General features: G+C 38.4%; 1 protein-coding gene across 3 annotated transcripts in view; it reads right to left on the minus strand.

Moving 5' to 3' along the window:
- RASGRF2 (Ras protein specific guanine nucleotide releasing factor 2) overlaps window positions 1–13,473 on the minus strand; it is a 201,709-nt gene that overhangs the window by 135,549 nt on the left and 52,687 nt on the right. For all 3 annotated transcript variants that reach the window (XM_030567354.1, XM_030567353.1, XM_030567355.1), the window contains exons 3-7: window positions 10,366–10,513; window positions 5,227–5,316; window positions 3,066–3,319; window positions 1,557–1,636; window positions 861–1,054 (exon numbers count right to left, since the gene is read on the minus strand). In XM_030567354.1, coding sequence (XP_030423214.1) covers window positions 861–1,054; window positions 1,557–1,636; window positions 3,066–3,319; window positions 5,227–5,316; window positions 10,366–10,513 — 766 coding nt within the window. The remainder of the gene's footprint in view (window positions 1–860; window positions 1,055–1,556; window positions 1,637–3,065; window positions 3,320–5,226; window positions 5,317–10,365; window positions 10,514–13,473) is intronic.

A 13,473-nucleotide genomic window follows, 5' to 3' on the forward strand; every position in this document is an offset into this window, starting at 1 on the left:
CAAAATCCCTAGTCACTTTTGGAAATTTAGGCCTTAGGCAATAGAGCATGCCTTCCTTTCACATTCCATACGTCTAAAATTCATAATCAGAGAGCTTGCAAATCTGCATATTATATAATAATAAAGCAATCAATAATTAAGATAACATCCCCTTTATGGATCACCAGCTGTTTTAGTCAATTCAGCAGAATGAATTTACAACTTTAAAAATGAAAGCTCAGCAAAGGCAAATGAGAATGCTACAGGTGCAAACAGAAGTAAATCCTTTGGGCATATGTGGCTATTAACTAGCATGATTACACAAATGTCAGTATTTTTATATCAGCAACACTTTCTTTTGAAAAACTATAAAAACTATGCCAAATGCAATTGCTGTAAAACAACCAGACTGGTGGTTTATAGAACCTTGCAAACAGATGAAAATAATTCATCCAATCAGATCAAGACATGTTAGCAGAAGTACAATACACTTTTTAAAGTTGTTTGGGATAGATTCTTCACCACACTTCGCAGAAGTTTATCACTGAAGAGCAGGTGGTCCTGTCAGGGAGTTAATAACTGCTGATCCTTGATTATCTGCCTGGTCCCAGCACTAGCTCAAATTACAGCAGCCTTGCGGCTGCTCTAACTTGCACCAGCTGGTGTGTGGCTCCCCACAGACCTCTTCATGCTTTTTTAAAACTATCACTCCATGTGCAAACAATATCAGAATAATAATGTGATAAACAAATGACTAAATTAATTTTCATGCAAGTATTTTTATTAAGCAATTAGTTACCTTCAACAGATCTTAATTTTTGCAACAATAAATGATGCAAATGAATTTTACAAATGTACAATCACAAAAATGTAGAGACTACCTGAAACATAGGGTAAGTAAGGAATGTTTCCAGCATTCTCCCCTCACATGCTGGGTTAGCTTCATATTGCTTCAAGAGTTTGTCAAAATCTCTGTTTTGCTTACAGTTTGCCAGTACTTGTAGGCTGTACTGATGATTCCGAACAAATTCTTGATAAATGTTCAGCATTGGCAGCAAAATATCAAATAAGTCAGCTAGAAAAAAAAATCAAGACAACTGTTTTTTCTGGTTATCCATCTCTTACACAAAAATTTCTGTTGGTTCTACGAAAGCGGCATTACTATGATCAGCTCTATTTCCATTATATTCATAAAGTCATACAAACTTTGGTCCCCTCACCTGATAAAGCATCACCATTTTGACCATTTAGTAGCCACAAAATGATAATGGAAAGTTCAGGGACTATGCCGAGACTAATCTTTGGGTAGAGGCTAATCCAAGAGAGTCCTCCCAAAGACTGACCTCAAAAGGAGCCCTCATACTTCTGAAGGGCCTTGCTATTCCCCACAAAAAATACTAACATATTGACATCCACAATTTTCCTCAATCCATAATAATCATATACAATTATACGTATAGAGTTAGTTCTGTAAATGTATAGTACATAAAAGAGACAATTAAATTTTTTAAAAGTCACCTAATGGTGAAAAGTGCCATGAAAATCTCATTGTCTGAATACAAATAATAGTAACTTACCTAAAATTAAAGTAGGCCAATTAGCTATTCTTGCTTTTAATCCTTGATGAAATATTTCATGAAGAAACATTATAGTTTCACTGAAAAAGAAGTATTGAAAGAATAAAAAATTCAAACCTTATTTTCTAGCTAATAGTTCACTAAAAAAAAATCCTTTCCGATTAGTACTTTTGCACTAGTGCCGTCACAATATTATGGAAATCAACATTTCTATATCAATATATTGCATCTATTTTTAGTATTTAATAACTAAAAATTCAACTTTTTTTAGGTACAGTTCTACATCATTATAAAAATACCTATAGCAGATTAGAGAGATATGTATTCCAAATATTCAGCTATTTTATCAAAATTGTTTATTAAAAAACAAATTCCACATACTTTATTGAGCAGGTGTACCAGCTGAAGGAATATTTTGTACAATGCATTATGTTAACTTAAACACAGCAGTAAGACATAGAAAGCCATATTGAGCTTTATTGTTGTTTTTTAAATCTACATGGTGCCAGTGTACCGTATTGCTTTTTTCTTCAGTGTGAGCTTTAAAACTGTCCATCTTATGAGGTCAATGACAATATAACTCACTAGAGCTATTTATATGATAATGCATTTTGGTCTTGAAAGGAAACCTTGTGGGGCACATTAAAAAAACTGCTCATAATTAAGATTTCCTCCTCTGAATTTAGCTGTTTGATTTGCAGACATGAGGGAGGAACCATTCAGAACAAGGAAATCAGCATGAAAGATCAAGTAGTATGGCCTGTGCATGTTTCAAAGGTCCCAGAATAGCACTTGGTTCTCAGAATTAAAAGTCAGAAAGCTAGGTTACTAACTAACCAATAGTTGGAGTACTATGCAGTACTGCCTCAACTGTTTCAAACTTGGAATTGCTCACTGATCATAGCCATTTTCATGCACTCTAATAAATGCCTTACAAGACACCAAGATTGCATCTATGAGAGGCATACACCCACTCCTCATTCATTTTGACCATCTGTCCATTTTTTATGCACTTGTTTGTCACCATAGTATCTGGGTGCTATAGTATCAAGCTGCCTGGTGCAAAGAATCATTCTTCCTTGTAGGGAAAGCTGATCTGGAGAGACAGGCAAGTGAGGAGGAAGTTCTTTAGGCAGGAAAAAGAAAAAAGAACAAAATTCAGCATGCCCATCCCTAGGATCTACCAGGACCACGTGAATGCACTAAGCTTTGCCTTGCTTTCTTGAGAAAAAGAAGGAAAGGAGAGAGAAGTTTCTTCCCTAGCGCATCGTGAAGAGACAGTTATACTTTCCTCCTCCAGCAGAGGAAAAAGTAGAATGCGTAGCTGCAGAGAGGTCAAAAGGTATAATTTAAAACAGGGGGAGAGATCATGCTCTGACTTACACCCCAGGAAACATGATTTACTTCAGTGAGGTTGAATAAGATAAAAGTCAGGACAAAATGTTATTCACCAACTTTACTACTGTAAAATTGAAGCACAATGTGATGAAGTAGACAAAAATCAAATACCTGTTGAGGAAAATGCTACTAACATCATCATGACTAATAGGTGGTTTCTTTGAACTTGCAGCCATTCTTAAAGGCCTGAGAAAACAGTTTACAAGAACGTAAAGATGATGCACATATTCAGATTCAGCCTCGACCATGTTAAAAACTATTTGGTTTCTCTTTCTCATGCTTTCTGCATGCGGAGAACAAATATAATCTTGGACAATTGTCTTCCATTTTCTTCTGCACAACCAGCCTCGCATAAAGCTCTGAACCTAAAATTGATCAAATACAGAAGAACAAGAAGAGTAATGAGAAGCACTTTCAAAAAGTTAACAACAAACAAAGAAATTAAGCCAGTTTTCCATCATGGCAAGAGCTGTTTGTGTCACATATATCTTCATTCAAAATATATGAATATGCTGTGCAGACTCCCTTGTTAATTGCCAAGGCATCACATTCTCTAATAATATACTGTTCTATAATTGCCATGCATGTACATTTTAAAGATATCCATTTATCAGAGCAAATACTATAGTTGTTCAGTAAAATTTGCTATTAGAAATTAGAAAAGTATCACAGATATATACTTGTAGATTTAAACAAAAGCTCAGGTGCCATATCCTTGTATATGTTATTCCTATCAATACATTCTTCTCTTTCCCCTGGTTTTATGTTGTTTCAGTCTCTCTTTGGTCAGTTCTCATCTTGTTGTTTGCCTAACTTGCACTGTAAACTTCTCATGGAAGGGAACCTGGGGCAGTTTTTGATCTTGGTGACACTGAAGTAATGCCAATAAAGTTGCATTGTTTTCTTATTTGTATGCATAGCACATACACTTCTAGATGAAGCTATATAAATACCTGTTGCCTACTACCACAGACCAACCCTGACTACACTACTACCAGAGAAAAAGGCAGGCTTTTGTCACTCTTAAAAAGCATCTCTGAGACATGAAAATCTCCACTGAATGCAGCAGAAAGCCAAGATAAAAGTGGATTTGATTTAGTGAAAGAAGATCTAATTCTGGCCATCTTAAAGGACATATTTAGATTCTAGAGTCTGTTCCTGTCCTGACCCCAATATGCAGTTACATCTTTTCCAAGAGAAATTTAAAACCTCATATGGGAACATGTTACTTTCAAAAAATGAGTTTAAAAATAAACCCAATTTAATACAACTATCAAGATGTGTATTTACTGAGCAACTGTATGACCTTACTGTAGAAAAGCAGTAGTCTCTCTGTACTTAAAGTTGTGGCTAGCTTTCATTATAAAGACCTGTCCATGTAGCAAGGGAAACCCAGATACAGTGGCACCAACTCATAGTCAGTCCAGAATGACTCCTGGACCACCACATCCAGAAAGGCTGAGTGAAAACCCAAGAACGTGGTCATAACACAAAGGATGTATAATTAATAGATGTGGTAAGTGCATGAGTCAAAATTTCAAAATTTGTGTGTATGTCTGTAAAATTTTGCATTTGCAACCCCCAAAGGCACATTTCTGGAGCACAGTTACCTGCATGCATAGGAAATGATACTAAAAACTCCTCATGCACTTGTTGCATATGCTAAGTTTACAAGGTCCAAATAAAGACTGGATTGAGGCCCTTTTGAATGTTGGTCTACAGCGTCCTGAAGAGTATTACAACCAAAAAGATCAAGCTGAAAACTAATATCAAACTGTTTTCTGAATTTCCAAAAGTGGTGCATTATTTGCAGTAATGAGATATAAGCTGAACTCTATTTTTGCTACCAAACAACACTCTTCAGAATCATGTTCTGTAAAAACTGCACAAATGGTGGAAAGTAGTCACATATTTCTTCACCAGCATGGAGATAGCCTATTGCTTGAGTCCAAATGTTCCTAACCGCTCTGAAGTCATGACAATATTAGATCTATGTAACTAGTTTGTGACAAAAATGATCATGTACATAGCAAGTAAAGATTACCCTGCTAAGTAATATGTAACTAATATTCTGTTTTCATACAATGGAAATGTTAAAAGCTGCTGTTACTTAACTGGTTTAGATACAGAGAGTGTGAAATGAACAGCTTTACACTTGAGTATAGTAAACTAGGAAACAATCAATGAAAGCAAAAATAATTGTTTAGTAAAACAATGTACAGGTGCATTTATCTCCATTTTCTCCCTCCAAGCAGGGTACATGACAGTTTACCTTTTTAATTTTTTTTATATCTGGATCCTCATCTTCCTGGTTGCCTTGATAAGGTCGCATTCGTTCCTTAGTTTTATTGAGAGCTACAATCTGACAAAACAACAATACCATTAATGACAGGTTTCAGAGTAGCAGCCATGTTAGTCTGTATCTGCAAAAAGAACAGGAGTACTTGTGGCACCTTAGAGACTAACAAATTTATTTCAGCATGAGCTTTCATGAGCTACAGCTCACTTCTTCGGATGCATAGAATGGAACACACAGACAGGAGATATTTATACATACAGAGAACATGAAAAGGTGGAAGTATGCATACCAACTGGAAGAGTCTAATCAATTGAGATGAGCTATCATCAGCAGGAGAAAAAAAACCTTTTGAAGTGATAATTAAGATGACCCATAGAAGGTGTGAGGAGAACTTAACATAGGGAAATAGATTCAATTAGTGTAATGACCCAACGATTCCCAGTCTCTGTTTAAGCCTGAGTTAGTGGTATCTAACTTGCATATTAATTCAAGTTCAGCAGTCTCTCTTTGGAGTCTGTTTTTGAAGTTTTTTTGTTGCAAAATTGCCACCTTCACGTCTGTCACTGAGTGGTTAGAGAGGTTGACGTGTTCTCTCACTGGTTTTTGAATGTTATGATTCCTGATGTCAGATTTGTGTCCATTTATTCTTTTGTGTAGAGACTGTCCGGGCAGTACATGTACATGGCAGAGGGGCATTGCTGGCACATGATGGCATATATCACGTTGGTAGATGTGCAGGTGAACGAGCCCCTGAGGGCGTGGCTGATGTGATTAGGTCCTATGATGGTGTCACTTGAATAGATATGTGGACAGAGCTGGCATCGGGCTTTGTTGCAAAGATAGGTTGCTTGCTTAGTGTTTATGTTGTATGGTGTGCGGTTGCTGGTGAGTATTTGCTTCAGGTTGGGAGGCTGTCTATAAGCGAGGACTGGCCTGTCTCCCAAGATCTGTGAGAGTGAGGGATCATCTTTCAGGATAGGTTGTAGATCTTTGATGATGCGCTGGAGGGGTTTTAGTTGGGGGCTGTAGGTGATGGCTAGTGGCGTTCTGTTATTTTCTTTGTTGAGCCTGTCCTGTAGTAGGTGGCTTCTGGCTCTGGGTACTCTTCTGGCTCTGTCAATCTGTTTTTTCACTTCAGCAGGTGGGTATTGTAGTTTTAAGAATGCTTGATAGAGATCTTGTAGGTGTTTATATCTGTCTGAGGGATTGGAGCAAATATGATTGTATCTTAGAGCTTGGCTGTAGACAATGGATCGTATGGTGTGTCCTGGATGGAAGCTGGAGGCATATAGGAGAGAGTCCACATAGCCAGGCAATCCTGCTGTTAGGGTGCCAATGCTTGAGATGATGGGGCGTCCAGGATTTCCAGGTTTATGGATCTGGGGTAGCAAATAGAATACACCTGATCGGGGTTCTAGGCATATGTCTGTACAGATCTTTTCCTGTGCTTTCTCAGGGAGTTTTTTGAGCAGATGGTGTAGTTTCTTTTGGCATTCATCAGTGGGATCAGAGGGTAATGGCCTGTAGAATGTGGAGTTAGAGAGCTGCCTAGCAGCCTCTCGTTCATATTCCAACGTAATTGATGCTGCTTTTCCACAATTTCAGCCCATGCACGTTGACGGAAGCAATCTATGTGGAAGTCCAGTTTGTTGTTTCGACCCTCAGGAGGAGTCCATGCAGAATCCTTTTTATTATAGTGTTGGAAGGATTCTGTGGGTTAGTATGTTGTTCAGAGGTGTGTTGGAAGTATTCTTTGAGTCGGAGACGGCGAAAGTAGGATTCTAGGTCACCGCAGAACTGTATCATGTTCGTGGGTCTGGAAGGACAAAAGGAGAGACCCCGAGATAGGACAGATTCTTCTGCTGGGTTAAGAGAATAGCTGGAAAGATTAACAATATTGTTGGGTGGGTTAAGGGAGCTACTCTGGTGGCTCCTTGTGGCATGTAGCAGTTTGGACAGTTTAGTGTCCTCTTTCTTTTGTAGAGAAGCAAAGTTTGTGTTGTAAATGGCTTGTCTATTGGCTTGAGGGTCGAAACAACAGACTGGACTTCTACATAGATTGCTTCCGTCAACGTGCATGGGCTGAAATTGTGGAAAAGCAGCATCACTTGCCCCATAACCTAAGCCGTGCTGAACACAATGCCATCAACAGCCTCAAGAACAACTCTGACATCATAATAAAAAAGGCTGACAAAGGAGGTGCTGTCGTCATTATGAATAGGTTGGAATATGAACAAGAGGCTGCTAGGCAGCTCTCTAACTCCACATTCTACAGGCCATTACCCTCTGATCCCACTGATGATTGCCAAAAGAAACTACGCCATCTGTTCAAAAAACTCCCTGAGAAAGCACAGGAACAGATCTGTACGGACACATGCCTAGAACCCCGATCAGGTGTATTCTGTTTGCTACCCAAGATCCATAAACCTGGAAATCCTGGACGCCCCATCATCTGAAGCATTGGCACCCTAACAGCAGGATTGCCTGGCTCTGTAGACTCTCTCCTCAGGCCCTACGCTACCAGCACTCCCAGCTATCTTCGAGACACCACTGACTTCCTGAGGAAACTACAATCCATCAGTGATCTTCCAGAAAACACTAACCTGGCCAGTATGGATGTGGAAGCCCTCTACATCAACATTCCACACAAAGATGGACTACAAGACATCAGGAATAGTATCCCGATAATATCACAGCTAACCTGGTGGCTGAACTTTGTGACTTTGTCCTCACCCACAACTATTTCACATTTGGGGACAATATATACCTTCAAGTCAGCAGCATTGCTTGAGTACCCGCATGGCCCCACAGTATGCTAACATCTTTATGGCTGACTTAGAACAACGCTTTCTTAGCTCTCGTGCCCTAACGCCCCTACTCTACTTGCACTACATTGATGACATCTTCATCATCTGGACTCATGGAAAAGAAGCCCTCGAGGAATTCCACCGTGATTTTAACAATTTCCATCTCACCATCAACCTCAACCTAGACCAGTCCACACAAGCAGTCCATTTCCTAGACACTACTGTGCTAATAAGCGATGGTCACATAAACACCATCCTATACTGGAAACCTACTGACCGCTATACTTACCTACATGCCTCCAGCTTCCATCCAGGACACACCATACAATCCATTGTCTACAACCAAGCTCTAAGATACAACCATATTTGCTCCAATCCCTCAGACAGAGATAAACACCTACAAGATCTCTATCAAGCATTCTTAAAACTATATTACCCACCTGCTGAAGTGAAAAAACAGATTGACAGAGCCAGAAGAGTACCCAGAGCCAGAAGCCACCTACTACAGGACAGGCTCAACAAAGAAAATAACAGAACACCACTAGCCATCACCTACAGCCCCCAACTAAAACCCCTCCAGCGCATCATCAAAGATCTACAACCTATCCTGAAAGATGATCCCTCACTCTCACAGATCTTGGGAGACAGGCCAGTCCTCGCTTATAGACAGCCTCCCAACCTGAAGCAAATACTCACCAGCAACCGCACACCATACAACATAAACACTAAGCAAGCAACCTATCTTTGCAACAAAGTCCGATGCCAGCTCCGTCCACATATCTATTCAAGTGACACCATCATAGGACCTAATCACATCAGCCACACCCTCAGGGGCTCGTTCACCTGCACATCTACCAACGTGAAATATACCATCATGTGCCAGCAATGCCCCTCTGCCATGTACATGTACTGCCCGGACAGTCTCTACGCAAAAGAATAAATGGACACAAATCTGACATCAGGAATCATAACATTCAAAAACCAGTGAGAGAACACGTCAACCTCTCTAACCACTCAGTGACAGACGTAAAGGTGGCAATTTTGCAACAAAGAGAGACTGCTGAACTTGAATTAATATGCAAATTAGATACAACTAACTCAGACTTAAACAGAGACTGGGAATCGTTGGGTCATTACACTAATTGAATCTATTTCCCTATGTTAAGTTCTCCTCACACCTTCTATGGGTCATCTTAATTATCACTTCAAAAGGTTTTTTTTCTCCTGCTGATGATAGCTCATCTCAATTGATTAGACTCTTCCTGTTGGTATGCATACTTCCACCTTTTCATGTTCTCTGTATGTATAAATATCTCCTGTCTGTGTGTTCCATTCTATGCATCCGAAGAAGTGAGCTGTAGCTCATGAAAGCTCATGCTGAAATAAATTTGTTAGTCTCTGTACTCCAATACCATTAATCTTTTCTTCAAGATTTTAGAAATGTTCAGTTATGGTATCTAATATGTAGCACTTCATTCTCTTTGAAGGATCTTCTGGGGGCTTCTTACATGGGTACAACATTACAAAGATCCTTCTGGGTGAGGAGGCCTGGACACAGCTCTCTCTAGAAACAAACAGTGATGCTCCTGCTCCAGCCAGAGGAAACATAAATAGCATGAGGAGGTGCTTCCTCCTCCAGAGACTCAGTGCTTCTTCCAGATTCTACCACCTCAGGAGATAAGGTGTAAATTTTTAATGGTGCGAGTAATTAACCACTGGCCACAATGGATTCTCCATCACTAACAATTTTTTAATGAAGATTGAATGTTTTTCTAAAAGATATGCACTTGGATTATTTTTGGGAAATTCTCTGACCTGTGTTATACAAGAGGTTAAACTAGATGATCACAATTGTCCCTTCTGACCTTAGAATCTATGAAAATCCCTTATCCAATCAAGCATTATTTTATATGAACGGACAACACTGGTATAGATTACAATACTGAATCACAAAAAAATTAAGCCAGAGAAAAATGTGTTGAGGACCAAACAAATGCTTTTCAACTGCATTCTGTTAAGACACAGTAAATAATATGAACAGCAGAATCCAAATCACAAAGTGATGGGTCTTTTAAAATACTCTGCCAATAAGGCAACTGAATCAACTAAATAATCACTGAGTAATTTATTTTAAAAGGAAAGTTCTGACCTAGTGTTTTTAACGGGACTATTGAGTATTTTCCTTACTGACCTATTATAGGTCCACAAAGATTGCAAGAATGGGGACATTATGCAATAGAGGTAACAAGGTAATTAAAATATACTAAATCATTGACACTTTAGTAATGTGATTGCATGCAAATACCTCAGATTTTAGTCTTTCAATTTCCGTGTCTTGATCTTCAAGTTGATGTCGAAGCTGATTGGCTGCAATCTTTTCTGTCTCTACAATTTGAACTAGATGAATGTACTTCTGCATTAAGACCTCTCTCTCAATCAGAATGTCTGAGTAACTAGGGAGAAAAATATTAATTAGTAAACAAGCCAAATGCTGACTTCCATATCTTCTTACATAATATTGATAGACTAAACCTAACTTATGTGATGAGTAAAAGAAACTTACAACATTGTGTTTCTTTTGCTTAATATATAATTCATAGTTTAATCATAAAGCAGCCAAATCTCTAATGTGTAATTATATTTTAACATTCTGTATTTTTACACAAGGGGTATGTATCATCATTACTGCAGGTTTCTGTTAGCCTCATCAGAGAGGGAGGATGGTAGTCCTGCACCGACAGAAATCTCCTTCTCTTGGTGTAGGCTCTATATGGCTTTGCCAACATAGGTTCCATATGGTAGAAATAAACACTGCATATGCACTTGGCTTTCACTGAAGTCAATGAGAGCACTGGTGCTTAAAGTAAAGCACTTGCTTAAGTATTTTGCCAGATCATAGCCAGACTGCACAAAATCTTGAAGGAGTGAGCACTAAATCTTTAATATGTGTTGTTCTACTTGATTGTGATTTATTTCTATGAACTCTCACTCAAAATGCTGAGCACTGAATTCCTTCCACTCATGTCTGCAAAGGGCGTGGGATAGAAAGGGCAGTACCAAGTCATTTTGACTAAATGTCTTCTAATGTTTAAACTTCTCTTATTTTGCAACAATCATTTAATAATGAATACTTTTTCTTAGTTTATTTTGGGACTTGATATAAAAAGAAAAATTTTAAATATGCATATTCTCTGACTTTACTCTTTTTTATATATTTATTAATTGTCAATTCAATAAAAATTAGTGGAGTCATGTACTGGAGGGCACCAACACAGAATATGGCTATTAAATTAAATTGCTGACCTGGAAAAAAGCTCACATTTAAATTAATTGGAGGGCGTTCCCAAAGCCATCATAAAAACAAGATATTTTTCTCTTAATGGATTATGAAAAGGATTTAAAATGTTGAAACTTCCCTTATTTTTATCATTTAATTATTGTAATCATCATCATAATAGTATAACAATAGCCACCCATGCAAACAGCTCTGGGCTTTTTTCAATAATTAATATCACAATATATGGATCATCATATTGTATTCCTGGGGAAATCAATCAGGAAACATCCTATTTATTATTAGTGGAATGAACAATAGTTGAAATGAGATACAGCCATTAAAAATAATCTGTATTAGTGCACCTATTATTCAGTTTTCAATAATTTATTTTGCAGACCCTAGAGTACTCAGTCTTAACTTCTTAAGTGTCAAAAGGCATCTGTGGCAGTTAAAAGTGTCTGAAATAGAAGCAATAACTAAGACCCCAATTCTCTCTCCCTTACAATTATGTGAATCAGAAGGAATTACATTGATAAAAAGCTCATGTAAGTGAGAAGAAAATTAAGCCCTGATCCTTTTTTCTCCTCCCATGTTTAATGGCAACTGTGTTTATGTTATATGTAAGGAAACAAAGAGGATTAACCTGAACAATGGAAAGAACAGCTTTAGGGCACTCAAACATAGGGGTATAAGTAAAAAGCCTCTATTTTCTATTTTTTCCCCTTTCATAAAGTTTTACTGTTGAATTTGCTCAATTAAGAATTAAATTAAATTAAATTTCTCATCGGCTCAAAGTTATGTTAAATGGCAGAGCAAAGCAACACTGTTCACAGCTGCTATGGTCACAATCCATATAAATTCTCAGTGATTTGAACATCAGCCTGGGTTGTGAGTTCAATCCTTGAGGGGGCCATTGAGGGATCTGGGGCAAAAACCTGTCTGGGGATTGGTCCTGCTCTGAGCAGGGGGTTGGACTAGATGACTCCTGAGGTCCCTTCCAACCTTGATATTCTGTGAAATTACAGAGCTGGATTATAAAATGTGATTTTTTTTTAATTTTTATTTTGTTTATCTGCTAACTCTCTCTCCTTTAGAGGAATGCCTAGAAAAACTTCATCTTGCATTAATAATTATCGAAATCCCACAGTGAGCTATATGTCAGTCTAGACTTCCACTACCCTCCTGTAAGACATGCTCCATTAAGGAACAAGGACTTTGCTAGATAGCCTGTGAAAAAGGACTGAAAATTGTTTGCTTCTTTGAAGTGTACTTATTATGCTTCTCCTATTTACTGGCTAGGGTTGTAAGAAATGATGGCACCAATTCCCAAACTAGGCAACATTTCCTTCACCATCAAAATTAAAGCTATGGGGACTCGCCATCTGGTTTCTCCAAAAACATACTCCCAGTGGAGTATGAACAGGCTTTTCTCCCTTTCCCCTCATTAAGTGATCAGGGAAAGAAAAGTTTTAGGCCCCTGGAACAAGCCTCCCTCCCTCTTCTTTCCAAGAAGCCCTTCTAAATTAAAGCTGAGTCCTAGGTTCTGTGAAAAGAGGGAGAAACTAAAAAGGGGTAGAGTGAAGGAGGTTCATGATTTATTCTGAAGTTCCATGTGCAAACATGAAACTCCAAGTAAATCTAATGTATCTGAATCCCTAGCAAAAAGAACCTGCTGGGTTTGGTTCCAAACTACTTTAGTATTGCCCACATCAAAAGGCATGAGTCAGACCTCCAAAAATCATAAGGATTTTTTTAGATGATCTCACATGTCTCGTTTGTCTTTTGATATTTCTGTCTGCTTCCTTCCCATCCCAAACGTGTAATAAACTTGCCAGGTCTTCAAAGTTTATTTAGCAAGGTGATTTCTACAGCTATGCTGGCTGTTTACTAAGCACTACGTTACTCCCAGCCAACAGATTGCTCCATAATACTTCCAGCACTGGGAAGAGAAGTAAAATCAAAAGTCAGGAGGGAGCTGGAGGCAAGCAGAAACAGGAGGCTGAAGGGAGCAAGTTATCTGATACTTACACTGTGCTGATGTGCCATTGATTAACAACCTATATATCCAAAAATCCTCATTAAAAAGAAAGTGATGTCAATGTGTTGAATCAGGAGCAGGAGGTCAGGCAGTTTAGG

This window comes from Gopherus evgoodei, chromosome 6 (assembly GCF_007399415.2).
Source record: "Gopherus evgoodei ecotype Sinaloan lineage chromosome 6, rGopEvg1_v1.p, whole genome shotgun sequence".
Classification (NCBI taxonomy): domain Eukaryota; kingdom Metazoa; phylum Chordata; order Testudines; family Testudinidae; genus Gopherus; species Gopherus evgoodei.